The following is a 22,477-nucleotide window of genomic DNA, read 5'->3' on the forward strand; positions in this document are numbered from 1 at the left end:
GAGAGAGAGAGAGAGAGAGAGAGAGAGAGAGAGAGAGAGAGAGAGAGAGGGGGAGGGAAGGAGAGAGAAAGAGGGAAAACGCTAAATGTACGTCACAAAAGCGCGGAATCTTATTAATTAATTGCGGACTCCTTCGTCTGCGATAGCGTGCGCCGCGTAATAACATTTTTATTAAAAATGCCAACATCACGGGGCATAACGTTACGACAGCACTTTTGATCTTCGCGCAGGAATGTCGCCCGTCGGGAACAATACTATTAATTATTCTTAGCGCTCCGGCTGCGCGAAACATTATCTTCTCTATCTCCCTGCGGGCATTAAAAGGTGTTTCCGCGAAATCGCCGCTGTGAATTCGCAATCGCACGTCACGTGAACATATCGCTATCGATCGCGTTAGCTCGCTTCGTTATCCGGCCGCGTGCTGACTGTCCGAAACATTGACAACAATCATTTGCAACGTCAACAATCATTTGTCATGATGCTTGTTCGCGATATTTCTCACGTTTCAATCAGCATTTCTCGCGCCACCCATTCTGCCCCTCTCCGATCGGACTCAGTTTCTCATGAAACGTATTCGGAAGTGTCTTCTAATAATTCGTATTTAATTATCTCTGACCCAGTTAATTTCTCTCTAATGAAATTGAATAGCGGTGTATCCCGCTCGGCCTTTTCTTACCTCTTCTAATACCGCATTCTAATTTACCGTTCCCGTCGCGCGAATATCATTTTATTAAGGACGAAACGGGATTGCGCGCAGGACGCTTCTTGTCCTCCACAATAATCCCGCGTGTCAGTGTGCTCCCAAGTTTCGCGTATGTGCCTTTTGAGGCACCAGAATAGCGGCTCGAACCTTTCGACGAGAATCGAGGCTGAGCCGTGCCTTTGTTCCGGGGTTGATAACAATCGGTAGCGACAAAGGCTCGCTACATTCTCCCTCTTTATCTCGGTACATCGTTACACATTGGCTTAAGACTAAACGAACGGACCCGTTATACCGGCGAGGGCAATCTCAATGCGCGCTACGTCCACGAAGTAGGTCCTTAAAGCCTGCTTCAGCGTTAATGACCTCACCCACGATTTTCGTTGTCGTGCCTCATCCCTGGAGCGTAGCTCCAGCACGGAGTTGAATTAATTTCACGTACTCTCTAAATCTCCTAGCAGTGGCGTAGGGGGAGGGCTGAGAGGGCTGCGACCTCCCCCCGAAATTAATTTTCTGGATTACGCTAAGTGTGAGAACAATTTTTTCGAATGACCTTTTTTTTGTTCGTCAAAAATAAAAAGTAAAGCCTCCCCCCGAAACTTTTTTCTGGCTACGCCACTGTTTCCTAGAGTGAAATTTCACTCGAAAAGTAGGGTGAGCACCGAGTCGCTCGAATTCGAGTGATATGTCCCTCATATAGAGTAATTTTTCGCTCATATAAAATTATTTCTTCACTAAATCGTAGAGTGAATTATCTTCTTATCAGTCGTTCGTTTATCTTTAGTTGAACCTGAAAAGTTAAACCCGATTCCACTGTCACAAGAACATATTCACTTTAGACGATCGAAACATTCATTTATATGAAGTCAGAATCCACTCTAAGCTTCAATGAAACATGTACTTTTGTAATTTCAAATGGAGATATATTTAATATCGCTTTGAGTTAAAATACTGCCACTTTTGACTCCTTTCGAGTGCGACTCTTCTCGAAAAAATTTAGAGAGTACTTTTTAAATTATCTGAACTGAAATTTGTCTCGAAAAGTGGAGTGAGCGTCGAGTCGCTTGAATTCAAGTGATTTTTCGTTTATATAGAGTGATTTCTTCGCTCTAAATCGTTGAGTGAATATCTTCATTTGAAATTGAAGAGTGAATCCGGTGTATTCCACCATTACAGAAATATATTTACACTAAACGGTCGAAACATTCGCTCATATGAAGCCAAAATCCACTCTAATACTGCAATTCTAGACAAAATCATAAAACTCGTAAGTTATTCTCGTAAGACTCGTAAGAACTTATGAATAAATCTGCAATTCTATACGAACCATATCTCATACGATAACTCGTAAATATCTACGATTTTTTTTTTCGTAAGCTACGACTTTACGATTTCTTTAGAATTGCAGCATAAGTTTCAATAAAACATATACTTTTAGGGTACATTCAATATTGCTTTAAATAAAAATACTGTTATTTTTTATTCGTTTTGAATTTTGTATCCCCTTCGAAAAAATTTAGTGTTTTTTTAAAATTCCTGGATTAAAATTTCACTCGAAAAATGGAGTGAGCGCCGAATTGAATAATGTTTTGCTCATATAGAATGATTTCTTCTCTGAATAGTCGAGTGAATATCTTCTTTTGAGACTAAAGAGTGAATTTAAATTATTCCACCGTCACGGAAACATATTCACTTCAGACAATCGAAATATTCACTTATATAGAGATAGAATCCACTCCAAGCTTGAATGAAACATCTAATCTTGCAATTTCAAGTGGAGATATATTACTTCGAGTAAAAATATTGCCATTTTTGACTCGTTTTGACAGAGAATCTATTCCAAGAAATTTAAAGAATATGAGCTCGTATTGTTGCCACCTTTTTACAAGGAATTACCTAGCGAAAAATTCCGCTTTAAATTTCGCTTTTTACATTTTGTTGCCATTAGTTGGTCAATATCAATTACAGGCATTGAGAGCATTGATTTATAATATATGTCGTCATTGAATTACAGAATCGAAAGTTGATAATGCATTCCTGAGTGACGTTACCCGCACCCATATTTACGGATTAACGAAATTTCAAGAACAAGATGATTACTGATTAATCGTCGTGAGCGCGGTGCCGATTGCATATTTAAAAGTTTTTAATTGCAGACCCACAATAGGTCGCGCACTGGGAATCGCCGTTGCGGCGGGGAGATCTGACGGACTTTTTTTCCTCGCGATATTTCCACGTGGCTTCATAAAGGCGCATTAGAGGGGAAATTAAAACCCGCCACACAGAGGTGGTTTTCGTTAGTCGTTCGTTTCTCGACGTTGTTCTCGACTTTCATTAGCCAGAGCCACCACAACGACCGAAGGGAGAAATTTGTTATACGCTTTAGAGGAATGCTAAAGTGGATGACGAAAATGTTGATAACGTAGAAATACTCGTTAATTACAGGTTGACACTATCTCGTATTTCTTATACTATTCTCATATTTCTTATACATATAGATCTTATATAAATGTGTGCTGCTTTATTTTTACAGTATTTAGCGGAAAGCATAACTAAATATATGGTGGAACTTTTCTACAAGCTATTCGTACATTTTTAAGCTGCCAAATTTACTTGTAAATATACAGAAATGTTCTTTGATATTTTCTTGAGCAAAGCAAACATATATATGTATATATGTATGTTATATATAGATATATATGTATGCATAATATTTTTTTTCATATAAATTCTTTTCAATTTTGCTATGTTTCTAACAATGTAGGAAAAAATAGACTGTTAACTACGTTGCTAATAAATTTTACTAGAAATATGACAAATTCTAATTAGCACATATGAAATAAAAGGATAATCAATTATTGCAGAGTGTCGATAAATTCCTATATAAAATTCTACATTAATTTCTCCTATAAAATTATCTCTCCGTGTCCAAACATTTTATCAGGCAAATATTTTTATATTAGTCAATTGACAGCTCGATCTATCAATTTTGAAATTTTGTATCGTTTTCGCCATATATTGAGTGATGTTCCAATTCATTTTTACACCTACGCAATCAATATGACGTAAACATTGCAGAAAAAAGTCAATATTTTCATGGTAAAGTTTTCACGTGCAGCATCTTTTTAAAAGAGTCATCTGCTTTGACATCCTTTTAATAATCGAATCGCTCAACGACGTAATCAATTAACCGAAATTTCGCGCTTCCTCGATGGAATTTTTTCTGCCAACTAAAAAACACGTCTATTATATACATCACTAGGCGCGCGTCGTCGAGATGTGAGAGTCCGGAATTAGAAAGGGCCGTCAGTGGGTCGCTAATGTGGACACTTTCACACGTCTAAGAATAAGTCGAAGAGATCCACAGAACGTGGACAAAATGATTTCGAAAGAAATGGATATTTATAAATCCCAACGACACACACCGCGTCGTGGGCTGTGTCAGCCCTTTATGTTGACGGCATTAATACGTCTCTGAAAAAGAAAGAAAAGAAACATACCATTCGCTTTCTCCGACACTATTTCAAGCGTCTTCGTGGGAATTGTAAAAGCCACGAGAAAATAGTTCATTCCAAAGTGGATATCCCAATAATCGAATCGCTGGAGAGCGATTCGACTGAACGTCGAATCCTTCGTTCTCGCCATGCGTTACTTAATTGTCCGTTTCATAATGGATCCGTGAATTAACGAATGTACCTATGATCCCTTTCTCCCGTGGATATTTTTATACGCCGTCGAACCGTCGGAGCGAAAAGAGCGATTCGGGGAGGAAATTGCTGCAACGTCGCTGAGGCGACTTGGAAAGTTGGACTTTCATAAATATCGAGCGCGCTTCTCTCGCCACCGGTCTCATCGCCTCCCTTAATTCATCGCGCCCGCGACCTCTTATCGAAAATCGATTCTTCTCAATGTGAGACATGCAAATTCGCGAGAGCAGGGTTACTACTCGCCGCCTGTTTACCGTTTGCGTCCGCAAGAGGAGGGGGTAGTGAATGAAAGAGTGAGAGAATGAAAGGATGAGCGGATGAGAAGATGAGAGAGTAAGAAAGAAAATGAGAGAGAAGGAGAGGGAGAAGGAAAGGGGGAGAGAAAGAGAGAAGCAGGAGATTAAAATTCCGGAGTACGTAACTTCTGCTGGACGAATAATGTAAGATTTTGCATAGAAAATATTTTAGGATTTAATTGGGATCCAGCACGATTTCCCACAGTAATAATAGGTTCTACATGAAAACCTATGCATGTTTTGGTTAGAGGTGTAATGCTTTAAATATGCGAATCTAAGTGAGAAACCTAGACAGATCCCATTTGGTTATCCCAAAAAAGTCCTTTCTGATTTACAACTAAAATTGAAGCAAAATATATGAGACACTTTGAACATTTACTCGTTACAAGTATATACATACACACACATACTTGTAAAGAGTAAATACCTAAAGTATTTACGAAAAAAGTCATTATGAAGAAATTATAATAGAAGGCGTTCGAAGTAAGAACAATATATCCGACACAAATTCTTTCGACTTACAAATGTATGAAATTATCGAATTATCCGCAGATATGCAAATGTATTCTATATTACATATAAAATATATTATTTTACGTTTTAACACGGAACAAGCTAGAGAAAACATTTGTATTGTCTTTACTGCATTAATAAAACTGATGCAGAAACATTTAAGGAAGCTTAAGAAGCTTGAATTTCCTTAATACTTCTGTTCCAGTTTCTAAATAGAGAACCTATATTTGGAACAAAAATGGGATTCCTAATTGGTATCATAATAGGATAATCTATTTTGCGACAAAGTCTATTCCGATTGGGCATTCCGATTGGAATCTAACCTGCATTGAGAAAATGCTAAGAAATTTCTATGCGGGATATGTCTCGCGAGAACGCGAACGAAAGCTCTCGCGGGCGCGGCGGGAAGAGGCAGAATCTTTGAACCGGTTTCTCGTCGCAATGAATTATGGAAATATTATTTTCGCAGATGCCGTCGATTATTATCGACGATAGAAGGCCCTTTCCAAGGCATTCTTGTCTGAAAGAATTATGGAATCTCAATCCAATATCTTCGGTTCCGACAATCCCGCCGGAAGCTCTCCGTATAAATCTAAAGTAATAACTGTCCCACATAAGGGAGGGAGGGACACACTTTCATGCTCCCGTCGAGAATAAACGTTCCTTCGTCCGCGGGAATTTCCGCCGTCATCGGGATATCTCGTCGAAATTTCACTTGGTATCATTAAAATCGTTTAGCCGGACGAAACGACCGCTTGATCATTTTGCACGGCCCGAGGAGACACCACTTGCCCGCAGTGCGTCTCTCGCGCTTTATGCACTTTCCCGGATCGTTAGTAGCTTCGTTGCTCGAGAAAGAATGGAAGAGAGAAGCTTGCGGAAGCACACCACGCGAAGGGTATTGCGAACGACTGCGCCGTCACTCACCTGTTCGTAATTCCGTATAAAATCGCGAAGTTCGCGCTCCTTGTCTTCGAGGGTGCCGTAGAGGGCCTTCATCTGGTTGAGTAGGTCGAACTTCTCAGCTTTGAGCCGCTTCCGGTCAGCCTTGAGCGCCTGCAGTGCCTCCTTCGCGTGCTGCAGCTCCATTTCCAAGGCGACGAAGCGCGCCTCTTCCTCCATCGCGGTGTCCTCGGCGCCGACCTCGCCACGTGTCGCGCCGCTCAGCAACAACCTCCTCAGCCTCGCGACCTCCGCCACCAGTCGCTCGTTCTCCAGTCGCAGCCTTCTGGCGCTGGCCAGCTCCACCGGCCCGCCGCCACTGCCGCCGCCGTGGATGTTGGACAGTCTGGACGCCACCACCGGGTCGCCGATTCCTATGCGCAAAACAAAAATTAGTACCCACTTGAAGGTAAAATACTCAAATTAACAATCATTGTCTCATATATAACGATATATAATTTTGTTAGAAGAATTTTAAAGCTATGAATTTCAACAATGTAATTTTCTTGGAATATTATAATAATCTTATAAAAAATACAATATTTGATTCTTTTGATGATGATGATGATATCTCTTTCCGACATTTAAAAAATGTTATATTCTCAATTTGATATTTTGTAATTTCCATTCGTGAAAATTATTTTTGAACAGTAAGAATATAGTTTCGTCGAATTATATAAAATATATTGATAGAAGAACTTATCTTTGTTTGTAACACTATGTGATCTTATTTTAGATTTACATATCAAAAAGAAGATATTTTCAAAGAATGCACTTTTCTGTATCGAAGAAAAGGACAAAGTCATGACAGGATAATTTTATTTTACACGTTGGAGAGGATAATTTTATTTTATATAGTGGAGAGAATAATATGTTATTATAATATGTCATTCTACGCACAAAAAAAATTCTACGCAGAAAAAAGATTTAACTCTAGGTAATTTAACTAAAAGTAATTATGAGATCACGGCTCATTTTTAATTTTACGAATTATTCGTTTCTGATTTAATTCATTTCATGGAATTAAATTTATTCTATGAATAGAGAGGAATAGAAAGAGAGGGATTTATATAAATCTCAGATTTACTTAATTTTCTGTGTCACGTATATTTTGTATGTTTATCGCGAGATTATATTCTTAATGAAGGTAAAGAATAGGGGTTTCATTAACACGATTATATGACAATTAAAGCGACTCCATGCGCCGCCACTTTATTGAACTGACGTGAATTATTTTCCCGAGAACGTCGTCGGTTAACTTATGAAGTCACTCTCTCTCTCTCTCTTTCCTTTTCTTCCTCTATCTCCCATTCATAATGGAAAATATATCTCAGAATGACGGTAGTACTCCATGATTCTCGGAGCGCGATACTCTTAGCGGATGGCACAATGCAGAACAGCGACGGTGGAACGTCATCGAGATAATTCGCGTGTACTCGTTCTGAGCGCACGAAGGGAAAAGAAAGGCGAACCGCGCGCGGGCGAGTAATTAAACGCCAGTCTACCCACCGAGAGAATTAGCCGGGGACGACGGTCTGCTGCCCGGTGCCGGTCCGGGTGGCTCATTGTCCTCATCGCCGCGGGCGTCGCCGTCCACCAGGTCCTTGTCGGCGTCCTTCTCGTGGTCGTTCATCTCCTTGCTGGATCGAAGGGAATCCCGGTTAGTCGATATCCGAAGGCGCTCCACGCTGGAACGATCGCTGCCGCCGCGGTGCAGGAAGCCGCCGCTCCTGTTGGCCGATCCGCGATCCGGGCTGGCGCTGCCCGATCGAGAGTCCACGCTACCCCCGGACCCGCCCAAGCGCGTCTTCTCCAGGGCGGGGGCGTAAGGACGGCGAGCCTTTTCGCTCGGGCTGCGGCAGGGCGAGCCATTTCTTCGCTCTGTAACCAACAAAAGGGAAGGGAAATCAAGACTCGACAGAGTTTGGGCTTGAGAATAATTTCTTGAACGCTTTCGGGAAAAACGAAGTGTAATTGCCGGAATAGCAGCGAAAAGTCGAGATACGTTTAGACGAAAATGCACATGAGTATATGTAGAAATTTCGCAAGATTTTCCCGGATATAGCATGAACTCCGTTTAAAATGTCGAAATTTCTCCTAGAATTGTGGTTATCCCGTTAAAATACCAACTGGGAATCCCATTCTTGTCACAAACATGACCTCTTTGTGTAGAATCGGAACAGAATATCATGGGAACTCGCGTTTTTCTCAGTCAATAACGTTGATATTCTTTTATGGTATCAAACGGGAAATTCAACTTCTATATCAACTATTGTATTCAATAGAGTAAAAAAGATATTTTTAAAACATTTCGGATATTTCACTGAATAACGAACTTACTGGTCAAAGTCAAAGTGTGTTCAATTCTAATATAAAATGAAGACTAGGAAGAATATTGCGCAAACTTTGGTTTCTCACTCGGAGTTGCATGGTTGAAACATTACACTTTTAACCAGAAGCTATAACTATTTAGAGATGGGGGTTAGACTAAATTTTAATTGGATGTCAAGAAATTTTCTTTGCGAACATTATCTCTTATTAATTATAATTAATATTGCATAGAACTTTCCCAAGATTCTCCCAAATACAGCATAGATTTTGAACATTATCTCTTATTAATTATAGTTAATATTGAAATTTAGAATATCCAAATTTGTCCCAAAATTATCCTACTATGCTAATTACATATAGTTATGCCAGTTAGAAATCTTATTTTTTAGTCCAAAAATAGCTTCTGTGTCTGGAAACAGGAATATTATGGACGCTTTTTTTCAGTCGATATATTTTTATCAAACGAAGAACCACATTTTTTATACTAACCGTTATATCTAACAAAACAAAAAATAAAAAAAGAAATATTTTCGAATTCTTTAGATGTACATTTTACTAAATAATTAAATTATTTAGAAAATTAATATATGTTCAATTTTACGCGGAAGTTTCAGTTCGCGCAACTGAATAAAGACCAGACGAAAATTGGGCGACGTAAAATGTTATCGCAATCGAAAACATTTGCCCGAATATTCGGCTGTATTAAAACTTGGTTGCAATAACTGAAAACAACTAACTGAGTAGAAACCTTCTACAGGAATATTTCTGTTCCTACAATCAAGTTTTCCATCTAGTCTTTATTGTTACCATACAACGGAAAAGTCAGTTACATTAACAGAATCGTTTTCTCGTGTAATGTGAAATGACGACTAGGAAGGAAAACTATTGGGAGAACTTTGGGTCTCCACTGAGAGTCGCACGTTTAAAGCATGACAATTCTAATCCATAATTATTTTGGGGAATAGGGCTGGATCTCAACTATATCTAAAAAAATTGTCTATACGGATAATTGGGCGATGAATTTCTTCTCGTGCCTTTTGACGTGATTATTTCTAATGGGGAAACTTTAGGTACGATCCTTATTAAACGTTGTCAAGTTCTCTAGCGTCTAAAGCGTCGTACAGATCAATTATGGTTTTTTTTAAGCGTTTCAAATCGTTTTTAATATATCAAACCTTCCTCCACTCCAGCTTTTCGACATGCGAAATTATAAAGCTTGTAATTCGTATTTCGCTCAAAGTCGCACCAATTTCTTTCCGATGACGCAAATCACGTAGACCTTAATTACGTTCGGAAACGGTGTCGCGTTTGCAAATTCGCTGTATTTTACTCAATCAGCCGCACAGTGACTCACGAGCGCAACACGAAGGCTGAGAGTCCGTTTACAGTTTGCGTGTAATTAAAATCAAACGTTAATTAATTTTCACGAGTGCAAACGAGTCGCACGCGATAGGGGAAACCGAGATTAGATGCTCTATATTGTAGAATTTCGAAGTTACAATTTTTTAGGCAATTAATTGTTGTAGCCAACTGTATAAACTGTATAAACATGATAGAGGCGATCCCCTTCTACGTATTAATCTCTTCCACGACCTTGTTAATCGTATATATTTTGTTTTGTAATAACTAAAACACGAACATGCAGCATCATAGTCATCTTGTCCTGGTAATGGCTTCAGTTGTCCAATAGTATAGAGTAAAGAAAGTCATGTATAAAATGTGTACTCTGATTAGTAGTTCCAGAATCTCCGCGAGAGATCTCCACAGTCCTCCTGCCGGCCCTTAATTATGAGTCAACATTACCTTGTCCGCCCATATGCTCTATTTCAATCATTTTATGAATGAAAATTGCTTTTAATATCAAACAGTATATCATTCGCAAGAAATTTGATTCTAGTTAATAATATATCGTTCAATTTTATTCAAGCACAATGGAGAATATTAATAGAAAATTTCGAGAAGCTGGAAAATTTGCTTACTACCAAATCAGTTTTTTCTATTTCTTAATTGTAATATTATTCAGATTTTAATAAAACTCAGGGAAAAATATTTATGTTTTAAAAGGACCATTTCGCAATTGTATCTGCTGTTACTTTCAAGGTACAATAAATACTAAAAAGAAGCACATAAGCAACATACTCTATATAACTCTGGTCTCCCCTACACGTGATTTAATCTATCCCGCAAACTTCTCGCCGACTGTCGCGCGTTGTCCTCAACGAGAGTGTCCTCTGAACGGTCCTCGGTGGATACATCGGCGCGAAATTCGCCGAAGAGCTGAACGCCGTGAGCAGAGACGAGGAGCAGAATGAGCAAGAGGAAGAAGCAGAGAAGAGTGAAGGAGGAAGGGGTTAGCAGTCGAGGACAACTTATATTGCCGCGCGGAGAAATCGCTGGAATGAAGCCAGCCTTTATTGGAATGTGCGTCCGACCCGATGCGAGACGGATGCACCGCTCGATAAGGTGGATCTATCCAGCGATCTCGACGACGAACACCTGTACGTGGCGCGCATGATCGGTCGAAGCAGCCGGCGGCGATAACACAGCTCTAGGAGGCGGTTCCAGCCGTCCCGAATTTGCATGCACGCGCGGGTCACTCTGCTTTAAGTGGGTCTGTTGGCATCTCCTCGAGACGAGAGGAGCGAACATGAGTCGTATAATGTACGCGCCGGTGTCTTTGATCTTCAACTAGCTAGTAGGTCCTTCACGAGCGCGTTAACACGTACGTCGCGCGAAAATATCATACGCCGTACCTCGGCGCGTGCGGAAATTAGCCGAGCTTTGCTTTGACGAGAAATATCTTTTCGAGCGTGTTTCAGCTAATGCAAGCTCTAATTGATAAAGTTACTCTTACGCGTGCACATAAGACCGTTGTGGAATTCCACCTAGTAAATTGATAAAATTATAAAAATGAATCCAGTGGCGGCTGAATATCTTAATGAGTGATGGCGAGCGATTGAAATCAGCAGGAAAGGTAAAACTGTGAATTCTTCGCGGTCCAAACTGGGAATTCTTCGCGGCACACTTCTTCCTAATGAAAATTGTATTACGTTGAAATAATATCGTACAGTTCGCGTTTACTTAAGGAGAGTTTATTCATTGAAGCCACGATGCTTAAAATTACACCGGAATTTAACGCAAGATTTGTCGCGATAAAACACATTTGTAACTTTATGCAATTTCTCTGCACGATTCATGAGAAATTTTATACTGAATCGCAATTTTGCACATATAACCTCTTGTGGCAATGTAGATGACTATTATTCCATAAAACTCCATGTAACTTCATAAAACATAATACTATCTACATAAAGAAAACTTATCATTATAAATGTTATATATTAGGAGAGATAAAATAGTAGAAAAGAAAGAAAGAATAATAATCACTACACCGTTTTTGTATAACAGTCAATTGTAGAAAAATGCTGTTTTATACTTTGAGCAACATTGCGCCGAGTGAAACGTAGCAATGTAATATCATGGAATTAGTTTCAAATTAATTATTTATTATTTAAGTAGTGAAATTTGATGCGCCACTGAAAGTATTGTACCCATTGAGCGTGCTAAGAATACACACATATCTAGTGAATAATCTCCTTAAATACTTCAGAATCTAATGCAGTGCGTAACACATTTGTAGTAATATAATTTTTTTATTAAGAAAAAATATAGTATTGATATACACGGAGAAAATATTGTAGCGAAAATTAATAAAATTATTATAATCATGTTTCTTTTCACAATGTTTTTTATAAAAATGAACTATATTGCAATTGTAAATTACTACATAGATATTAAATTTAATGATTTACTTTTACGATTTACAATATAAAAAATATTCAAGCAATTACAATAATTTTGTAAAAAGTCAAATGTGTATAATATTTTTGAACAAACATATTTTGACCGTAATTCTGTATGGCCCAAGATTACAGAAATTTATCGTAATTTGTTTTACCAATATTTTTCTTCTGTATATAACATTATATTATATAATCGTAATATAACTATAATATTATTATCATATATTATATTGTATTATTATACAATGATATTATTATATTCAGTTTATAGGATTTACTGTGTGGACAAACGAAACGCATTATGGAAGTGAACTCGGCACAAAAGCTTAGGGAGTGGAAAGAGCTGTGTTCGATCTCCAGATGCAACATACGTAGTTGTGTGTATTGAGAAAAATGAAAGTCACGTGAACACAAACGGAAAGGAACGATACGTCGCGGATCGTTATTTTGTATTCGGCAGGATGCAACGACAACTGCGGAACGTTTGTCAAGAAGACCGAGCTTCTATGAGCTGTAATGTGCAGTTCGAGGGTGGCTGAGACCGATGCAGCCCTCGGCGCGAAGCTGGTCGTGGTGGAAATGGTGAATCACGACCGACCATAAAAGTAACAGCACATAACTGCGGGAGATATAAAGGATAACTCGCCGGCGAAGTTAAGATAAACGTGGAAATGCGAAAAACATTCTCGCGCGCGCCGCGTCTTAAAATTTCATTCCCGCCAACTTCTTAAGAAGTCTTATCCGCCGAAGCTCGCGGCGCCGATAACTTTGCGCTCTCTCTCGCTCCCCTCTCCTTCTGAGCGCATCTCCGCGTTGCCGAGTTGTCTTTATGAAAATACTTCCGCGAAATAAACTCCGAGCGTATAGAGAACACTCAAACCAGGACGCTCCCTTGAGATCGCGCTCCCACGACGAGGAGATTCTCACAGGCGCGAACATCTTTTTATTCAGGCAGCGCTTTTTACAGCGCTAATCATATTTTAAGCTGATTATCCTCTCCTGATGGAAAAGCGCATTTGAGCGCTTTACCGCAGGGCTTTTGTGAAACGGCAAGTATATGAAGGAGGAGTTGGATCTTATAGAAAAAAGAATACCGTGAGTTATGCATTTCTGATATCGCGAATATGTTCGCGGAATTTAGATAGCCCAGTTTTCAAAACTGATGTTTTCCCGGAAACTTTCCAGAAAATTTCTAGGCGACACCTGTGTAGTCAGATATGAGAGCGAACCATGAAAAATTCACATTCCTCGCTAAAGTTTGAAGTACCGAACAACGTTATCATTCCTTCAAGATGCCGTCCGGCCTCGAGAATTTTCCTCGATTCCTTCAGAATCTTTCCCAGAATAATTTTCAAGATTTACAGTTTACCATTTGCAAATCCATTAAATGTGCGAATCAATTAAATGTTTATACACTATAAAGTAATCGATTGGAACAACAAGAATCGAGCTGAACGAACATAATTTTTGGACTGTGTATAACGAATTAATTGTTTTAATTCTTTCAGCATAATGTAATATCTTACTACAACAAGCTAAATATTCAGTAAAATTTATTAACTATTGTGTTGCTTTGACTATCCCGAAAAGTAATGGTAATCAAATGAGTTTTTAAGTGTAATATCCTGAGTCAAAAATTCGACTCTCATATCTAAAGGAATGATTTCTTCTAATTGAACAAATCTTGCAAATATCTAATTATCAAAGACATACAAGTTAGTTAGTTCAACGTACTTATCGTCTGATTTACTTAATCTTCTGTCTAGAGAATCGAATTACTTACATAGTTAGATCAACTTTTCCCGTTAATTGAAAAAACACTTACAGCGTCCGTATAACTACACTTCAGTTTCTCTTAACCTTTTACTTCTGACTAAATTTTTTAGTTTTTACTAAGTTTTTACATCAAATTGTTGAATATATATTATTAATTAATTTTATTCTATTATTTTATTTTCTTAATTTTTATTCTATTTAATTAATTTTTACAACAGTGAGATTTGAAACGGCACATAAGGAGCAAGCACAGATGTCTTAGTGCTATTAAATACTAATATTACTTTTTAATATTAATATGATTGTGAGAGGATAAAATTATCCTCAATATATAAAATTACAGTATGTTAAACGCACGTTATTATAAAATTACAGTATGTTAAACGCACGTATCGAAATTTTTTCTTTGATTATCGTACGCGGAGAATCAACCTTCCATACTTAGACCGATCCTTGAGTCCCAATTTTTATATATATATTTTTTTATTAAAATCTCAAACCCAATTAAACCGATGACTCAAATAGATTCATTATATATGTTGCGAAAAAACTGCCAGGACTCGAACCTGGAACCTCCTCACTTTCCGAACGGGACGCCTTTCCATTCGGCCACCGAGGCTTCGACAGTAATCTCGCAACACAATGTTTATAAATTCTCTAAGATGTAAGTTGAGAGAGAAAGAACGAAAGAGTCGATCTCGTAAGAGATGTTATTATACGAGAGAGAGATAGCATATTCTTCCTGATAAACCGAAATAATAGAAAGCTCCTCGAATAGATTAACAGTGAGATTTGAGACGGCACATAAGGAGCAAGCACGAATGCTTAGTGCTATTAAATACTAATATTACTTTTTAATATTAATATGATTGTGGGAGAATAAAATTATCCAGCATGTTAAACGCACGTATCGAAATTTTTTTTCTCCGATTATCGAAGATATTTATTTTAATTTATTTTACAGTTGCAATTGGTGCGACCAAATTTGCTCAGCTAAGAGACTTGGCTCGTTTTGCCCGATTCTTTTTTCCAGTGTAGGAGAAAATAATTTGCCAACAAACCTATGGGACTGGCTCGACGATCGATGGGGCTGGTTCTCTCCTTCCTGTCCACCGGGCTGGTCCTCTTGTCGATAGGACTGGCCGATTTATCGCTGGCCGAGCTCCTCTTCTCGATCGGACTGCTGCCGGCGCTGAGCCTCTTGCCGTCGTCTTGCTGCGCCTGTTGCTGCGCCTCCGCTTCTTGGCCGGGGTTGCCGCTGGCGCCGGTTGTCGCGCCGTTGTTGTTGCTGTTGGCACTACCGTTACCCGCTGCTGCGGCCGCAGCCGCACCGGCGTTGTTGTTGTTCAGCACGATCGGCAAGGCGCCGCGGACGTCGCGCAACTCACCCCGAAGAGTGGCGCACTCGCCCCTGGCGCGTTCCAGCTCGCCGTCGAGCCGGGCGCCGGTCGCTGCGTTCTCCTCCACCATCACGCGGAATTTTGCCTGCAAACATACGAGCGCATCTCGTCAGGAATAAGCTGGAAAAGCGCAGCAAAAGTACCTCTGAGCGATGCTTATACTGTAAGCAAAGGCTTACACTGAGACAGAAATAAATGGTTGATCTTATTGACTTTAGAGTCATTTCTGGCGCCAGACATATATTTTGCTCTAATAAAAAAAAAACATTTATTATATTCGGCGCAGATATTAATAAAATATTTAATAATATCAATGTCAAATATTATTCAAATAAGAAAATATACATTTTCTTAAAATTTTAATTTTTCATCAAAGCAACTGTTTATTCTATTTATAAGTAAAATAATTTAGATTTAAGTGAACATGTTATTAGTATCCACCGAATAAATATTTTTTTATCCTTTCGATATTTTTTTCTGTCAATGTGTAGTAGCAATATATTCCTGCTATACATAAGATTATTACCGTCTATACTACAACATAATCTCTTTCTATACTATTAGGAAAATTATTTTTTCAACTATAATTATTTCATTACATAATTATAGCCACAAATACCAAACATTTTTTTCTCGATGTAAAAGTACAAATTCGTGGTTGGTTAATTTCGCAATCTGCTCTATTAAGATAAATCAGTAAAAATGTTTCTTATTGAATAAGTAAAATTTAAGAATGATGATCAGTAAATATTTACTGATTTTCAATAAGAATACCCCCTCCCCCTCTTTTGCTCCGTCTTATTTCTCACAGTGGAAGTAAGATTTCACTGTAAATTCTATTCGATTTCATGCAAATTCGTACTATGTACTCTGTATTAGATGCAACTTCTTGCGTTTATGACGATGGATGGTAGACAACGGCTTCCATGCGCCTTGCGTGCGATAACACTTTTTATTTGCAAAACGCGTCAATAATGAGAACAATTGTTATTATTCACTTATCCTCCCAGAGAGATTTTATTATGATTGCAGTGTTATACTTTGAAACCGTATTATAACTGAACCACCACACGAAAAAAAACAGTATAATTGGCCTATACATAAATCTGGTTATGTCAATCAGATTCAATAGTAAGATACGGAGCAATTAGTTATGTAGTTGCTGCAATCACAGAGCAATTGATGAGTCACTGGCGTTGCAACAGTGACAATATTCAGTTGCTCCACATCAGAGTGACATAGTAAATATCGCTCCAACCGATTTCTGATTGCCTTACGCAATTATATTAATGTAACTGATATAACTGCGATATATCAACCATACACGTTATCATCACACAAATATAACTAAATGCAACTATGTTGCTCACAACTAAATATTTCTGGTTATGTATACCATATCCTTTTCCGTTACACAACCTAGTAAACGCCAATTATATATATTAATAACAACATCAATTTTCTTGTTTCCTACTCAATAATGTAAATGCAATATATAACACGACTCTTACATAACATTTACATTGTTAAATGGGAATTATATTTGTAATATTGATTAAGTAAATATTTAAGTTCTTCCCCAAGAAAGAACGACCTCTTCCTAGTCCGTAATTGACCAGGAATTTTGGTTGCTGATTAGTTCCTGGCCAATTTAATGCTTGCTCTGTAAAGTACGATCAGTGTATTCTTCGCTGAAATGATGCTACTAATAACTGGTCATTCAGTTACAAGTATAGTATTACAATCAACAGTCTCACCAAAAGAGTCTTAAAAATCTCATTAAGAATTAAATTATAACATTGATATAATGTTGGTTAGTGTTATACTGTTAGTTGGTGTTTACTGTTAGTTGGTGAGAAGTATAGCATTTTAGTGAAGAATACACCGATTGTATTACAGAGAATATACAATTCCGATTTTCGCTATCGAGAAGGTTTAATAAAGATAACACGAATATTCAGAATGCAGCCGTAAATATTAGCCGATAAAAGGATTTCTCTCGAGTCAGGCAAAGCCGTGCGATGACCGGTCCGCTTATACGTCCTACCATTTTCGTGAAGTTCTCGGCGAAGTTAATGTTGGCAAAACGAAAAAGCAAAACGAACAAATCGCGGCCCGTTAAAAGTTTAGTCCGCCGGCGCGAGGCGTGCAATATTAATAAGCCGCCCGCCGACGGCTGGCTGGCGTGAACCTCGTACGCGTCGTTGTGTGCCATGGAGATGTGCTGAAAAGCCCTTTACACGGTACATTGGTATCGACGTGTCGTCTACGCTATTCAGAAGTTTGCGCGCGCGCCACGTCGCTATCCGCCTTTGGAGTCGCGGCACGAATCACTGAAATTGCGAAACAGAGAAACACGCGGGACACGTAGTGCCGTATTTCTTTCTCAGTCGCATTAGAAGTAACCCCGGGGATAAGTAAAATGCTATTTCTCCGGACTACGAAATCGGGGGCTGACGGCGGGGAGAATATGCCCGCGAGAATCCCGATTGCTGGTCGCGGATTTCTCCTAGCGCGACGTTTCAATTCGGACCCTTTTTCCTCGCGGACGAGGACTGGGACAATCAAACCGACGAAAATCGCGTCCCTCGGTACTTCACGCGGGAAACGCTTCCATCGGCGGCTCGTTGAAAACGACCCAAGCAGAAAAATGTCCATGAAAGACTGGTCTCACTCGCCAGAAACTCTGGCCAGTTTTTGCTGACTGAGATTTATTAGACTACATAATTATATAGAAACTGGAAAATATTGATACATTACAAATTCATTATACGCTGTATCAAATCCAACTACCTGCGTTTTTGATCATGTAATTACACTGAGAGAAAAGACTGGTAACTATAACAAACTGCATTTAGTTACAGAAATTTATTGAATCCTTAGTAACTAATACTAAATATGATAATAATTACCAAATATTTAATAGATCGAAAGTATGACGTAATTGCATTCACAGTAACATCAATTAAATAATTTAATAATAGTTACTTAATGTTAAATATTTAATATGAAATATATTACAGTTATGAGTAGATATTTGATAATTGTTATGAAATTGTTATATCCGATGTAATAAAAAATTCAGTAGGTACGAGTTCTATTTTGTTACCAATATAAAAAATTAATTCATTTGCAGCTATTACATCCTTTCAATATCTACTATTACAGATGGTTGGCTGAACCTACCAAAAATTTTGTAACTACTACAAAATCGCTTATTTTGCTCAACTATTCAATAAGTTTTATTTACCAAATATATTCTGGAAGCAAATAAATTTTACTTCTGTCAAATAAATAATTTATTTTACAGAACTAAATTAATTAATAAGTATTGCCATAGCTTTGGCCCGCTATATTTACGTCTACCATTTAGTAATAGTAACCAAATTTTGATAATATTTACTAAATTCTTCTCTCAGTGTACCGGCTTGCGTGCAATTTTTGTATAATGACACTATCTGTGTTTGCAAACTGCATCTTAATAATAGGAACGAACACTACTATCAACTGTTTCTTTTAGCAAGATATTGCTAATTGCAATACTATACTTATAATAGAATTTAGTTTAGTAGCAGTTATAAGTAGCATCATTTCAGCGACTTTAGACAGCCAGAAACTAACCAGCAACCAAAATTCCTGGCCAATTACTGGCTAGGAAGAGGTCGCTTTTTCTACTTGGGGAAGAAGAACTTTGCGCGCAGCTCCCTGTCAGACTTTTTCCTCGCCGGCCTCAGAATACCGTGATATTCTCCTTTGATCGCTCTCATTACGGGATAGCTCCGACGTCTACCACGGCGATTGTACGTGCTAGCACCGAGCATTAAAGTGGAGTGATGGTCGCGCCAGCTACAAAATCAAAGCGGCGTTCCCTAATGGCGATCAATGAGACTCCGTGGCTGTCCGTGTAACTCCCAGAAACGCTAATTCACACAAACGACTGCGGAATCCTTCGTGCGGAATAATAGATGGCTCCCCCGCGTCCGGACTGACATGCGGGTCCGCACGTTGGGATAGGTCGATGATATAATATGGTCCTCTCGCGATTAGCTATGAGTGTCGACGGTGCACCAAACGGAAGTTTCGGGGTAAATGAACTCGGATTATACCCGTGCAATTCGTAGCTCGATCTTGAATCGAGCAGTACTTGGTGTTCTGCACGAGTCGCCAGTGATTCGATTCAGTCGTCGAGATCTTAAAAAAAAATAACAGGGAACAAATACCAATTCCTGTATTAAATTTTGCATGGCATTGAACATTCTTATTATTTTGATCTTTAGATACGGGTATTTAAACTTTCAATATAGAATATATATATGTATTCTTTCTATGTTAAAAGTTTGAAACTTCAAATTTATGAACCAAAATATAATAATAAGAACGTCCAGGATTAGATACGTATTCTGTCATATCATCAGTACTTTCATCTTAACATTGGTTGAAACGATTGATTCGAGAGAAGTGTCTTAATTATATATATATATATATATATATATATATATATATATATATATATATATACACATATTGTACACACATACTGAAAGAAAAATTCCTCGGTTATCAGAAGAAAAGCACGTTTGCTGTTTGATGTTTGCTGTTTGCTGTTTGCTAATCGTTAGGGAAATAAATCAGACAGTTGTTTTTGCAAATAATTACTTAACTCTCTCATTTTAACGAATATATCTTGTGATTTATATAAGATACAAATCACATTTGTTCTCATCTATTTAGATCACGTTGGTTATATCTCCATTACAGAAATGTTGCTTAGAGTTAAAACAAGTTAAAAGTAACACTGTTAAAAATCACTGTTTCCACTACTAAAACATTCCCATATCAACAAGCCATTTGTTTCGATTATTGATACTTTGTTAAATTAGCGAAATTTTTTATCTTAGTGTGCCGCGACAGTCCCGTGATCGATGAAGAACGAATTAGTTCAGGTTTTATCAAATAAGATAAAATAGAAATGATGACGGAAAAATGATGAAAATTTACTCAAAACTATATGTCATATGCAAAATATAATATAAAAATCTGTATGTAACTTTTCATCAAATTCAACAGTATATATTTATCTCATAAATGTAACTAAAAACTTGAAATTTCGATTATCATCATCGATTGTCTCACGCTGTGAAAAGTTAACTAAATTTTTAATTGAAATAAGCATATTGCCCACATTATATGTTTATACTACTTTATATATTATAGTAATTGTAATGTATATTATGATGTAATGAATGTTATGAATTGTAATGTATATTATGATATCATTATATTAAAGTGAATCCCATATCATAATGTTCTCATATTATTATATTATAATATAATATTATATTCAAAATAATCGGAATTAATGTCCCATCTGAATTACCTGAAATAATCGAGAAATGATGAGAAATGACAATATGTAGAGACTAAGATTTCAGGCAAAACTTTATCAATGCACAAAGAGCGGTACACGTGAGGGTAATATCCATCGCCGAAGTGCTTTGCGCGATGCGGTCGCGACTGCGTTTCGCGAATACGGATGACTGATCGTTGCGGTGTGCAGGACTCTCCGCAAGCGGAACCGAAACCTTCTAAAATTTGCAGTCTTGATACACGGGGATAGTAGCAGCGCGAACGTCTATCTAAAGCCGCCGTATGTACCGTAAGCGGCTTCCGGTAAGCCGTGACGATTTAATGACGCGTTGTCAAACGAGGATTTCTAATTGCGGCTTCACGCTGGCCCGACCACGCTGCCGAAGATGATCCATAAATTATGAGAACAATGAGATCGTCCGTCCAGCTCGAGAACGAAAGCTCTCATTTCGCGAAGAGAAGCGCTTTCATATTCATCATACCGCCTAACGATTTCGCGCATGAAACACGAATAATCGCGGTTTGCGAATAATGTCTCACAGATATCTTCATCGATGTCACGTCTCATGCACAAAGCGAGTGATATCCCGGGTAGAAATTAATCAGAGAGGACTCTAAGTACATACTGGCTCTAGCCAGATGTCTCAAAATAGATATGCCTTCGTAAGATCCAGATATAACCACAAGGCAGGCAAATTCTGAATATAATTTCATGAATAGGACATGAGTTGATGTTAATATGGGTGCCCCAAACGAGGTTTGTGCTAATAAGACTCGGTCAGAGGCAAATTCATGAAATGATTTCAATGAAGAAATGATTATTTATTAATGTTGATGATTTTGATAATCGTAAGGTAAATATTTTGATGAGTATTGTTTTATTTTTTAAATAGCTAAAGTAAAAGAGTATGAATTTTAGTAATACAAAATTTTTTATGATTTTGAATAAAATATATGAATGGACAAATTTGCCAACAACACATACAATACACACACACATAAAAAAAAGTATGTTCGATATTGATGATAATAATAATATTATATGTAAGACAATTGTAATAAATGTTGTGATATAAACATTTTAATAAGAGTTGTGATAGCATGCTAAAAAAACAGAAAAAACGGATTTACTGTACTATACCTTAAATAAATATAAATAAAGTCTCAATTCGTTATTTCAGTTAGGATTTAGTTAGGCATACAAGATAGAGCTTAGTGAAATTTACTTCGCGCGTTAATTTGTAAGGTCGTTATACCTCTTTGCAAAACCTAAAGAGACTTGTTTTTATAGAACTTTGATAGAAATAGGGGAAAGTTATCTAGGTACTTTTTAATCCCCGTTTTAAATTTCCCTTTTTAATCCCCATTTTAAAATCGTACGCCTTCTAGTTTCGTTTTCGCACGCGGCTGAGAGAGAGAGAGAGAGAGAGAGAGAGATCGCGCTGCAGGTCTGACACACCCCGTGGATTCCGCGAGAGATGCAATCAATTATCGTGAAAAGATCGCGACGCGCCAGGCCGGTAATCGAGCGCTATCGAGGAAACCTCGGAGGCAGAAATATACTGAGAAAGCGAACACGAGAGATAGAGAGAAAGAAAGAGAGAGAGAGAGAGAGAGAGAGAGAGAGAGAGAGAGAGAGAGA

General features: G+C 38.0%; 1 protein-coding gene across 15 annotated transcripts in view; it reads right to left on the minus strand.

Annotated features, from left to right (window-relative positions):
• Positions 1-22,477, minus strand: part of LOC116844569 (kazrin) — a 315,333-nt gene that overhangs the window by 49,979 nt on the left and 242,877 nt on the right. For all 15 annotated transcript variants that reach the window (XM_032816274.1, XM_032816273.1, XM_032816276.1 and 12 more), the window contains 3 exons: positions 15,130-15,553; positions 7,668-8,039; positions 6,144-6,532 (listed from right to left, as the gene is read on the minus strand). In XM_032816274.1, the coding sequence (XP_032672165.1) occupies positions 6,144-6,532; positions 7,668-8,039; positions 15,130-15,553 (1,185 nt within the window). The remainder of the gene's footprint in view (positions 1-6,143; positions 6,533-7,667; positions 8,040-15,129; positions 15,554-22,477) is intronic.

This window comes from Odontomachus brunneus, unplaced genomic scaffold (genome assembly GCF_010583005.1).
Source record: "Odontomachus brunneus isolate Ranch 3 - 2012 unplaced genomic scaffold, Obru_v1 Obru_scaffold_042, whole genome shotgun sequence".
NCBI classification, from domain to species: Eukaryota; Metazoa; Arthropoda; class Insecta; order Hymenoptera; family Formicidae; genus Odontomachus; species Odontomachus brunneus.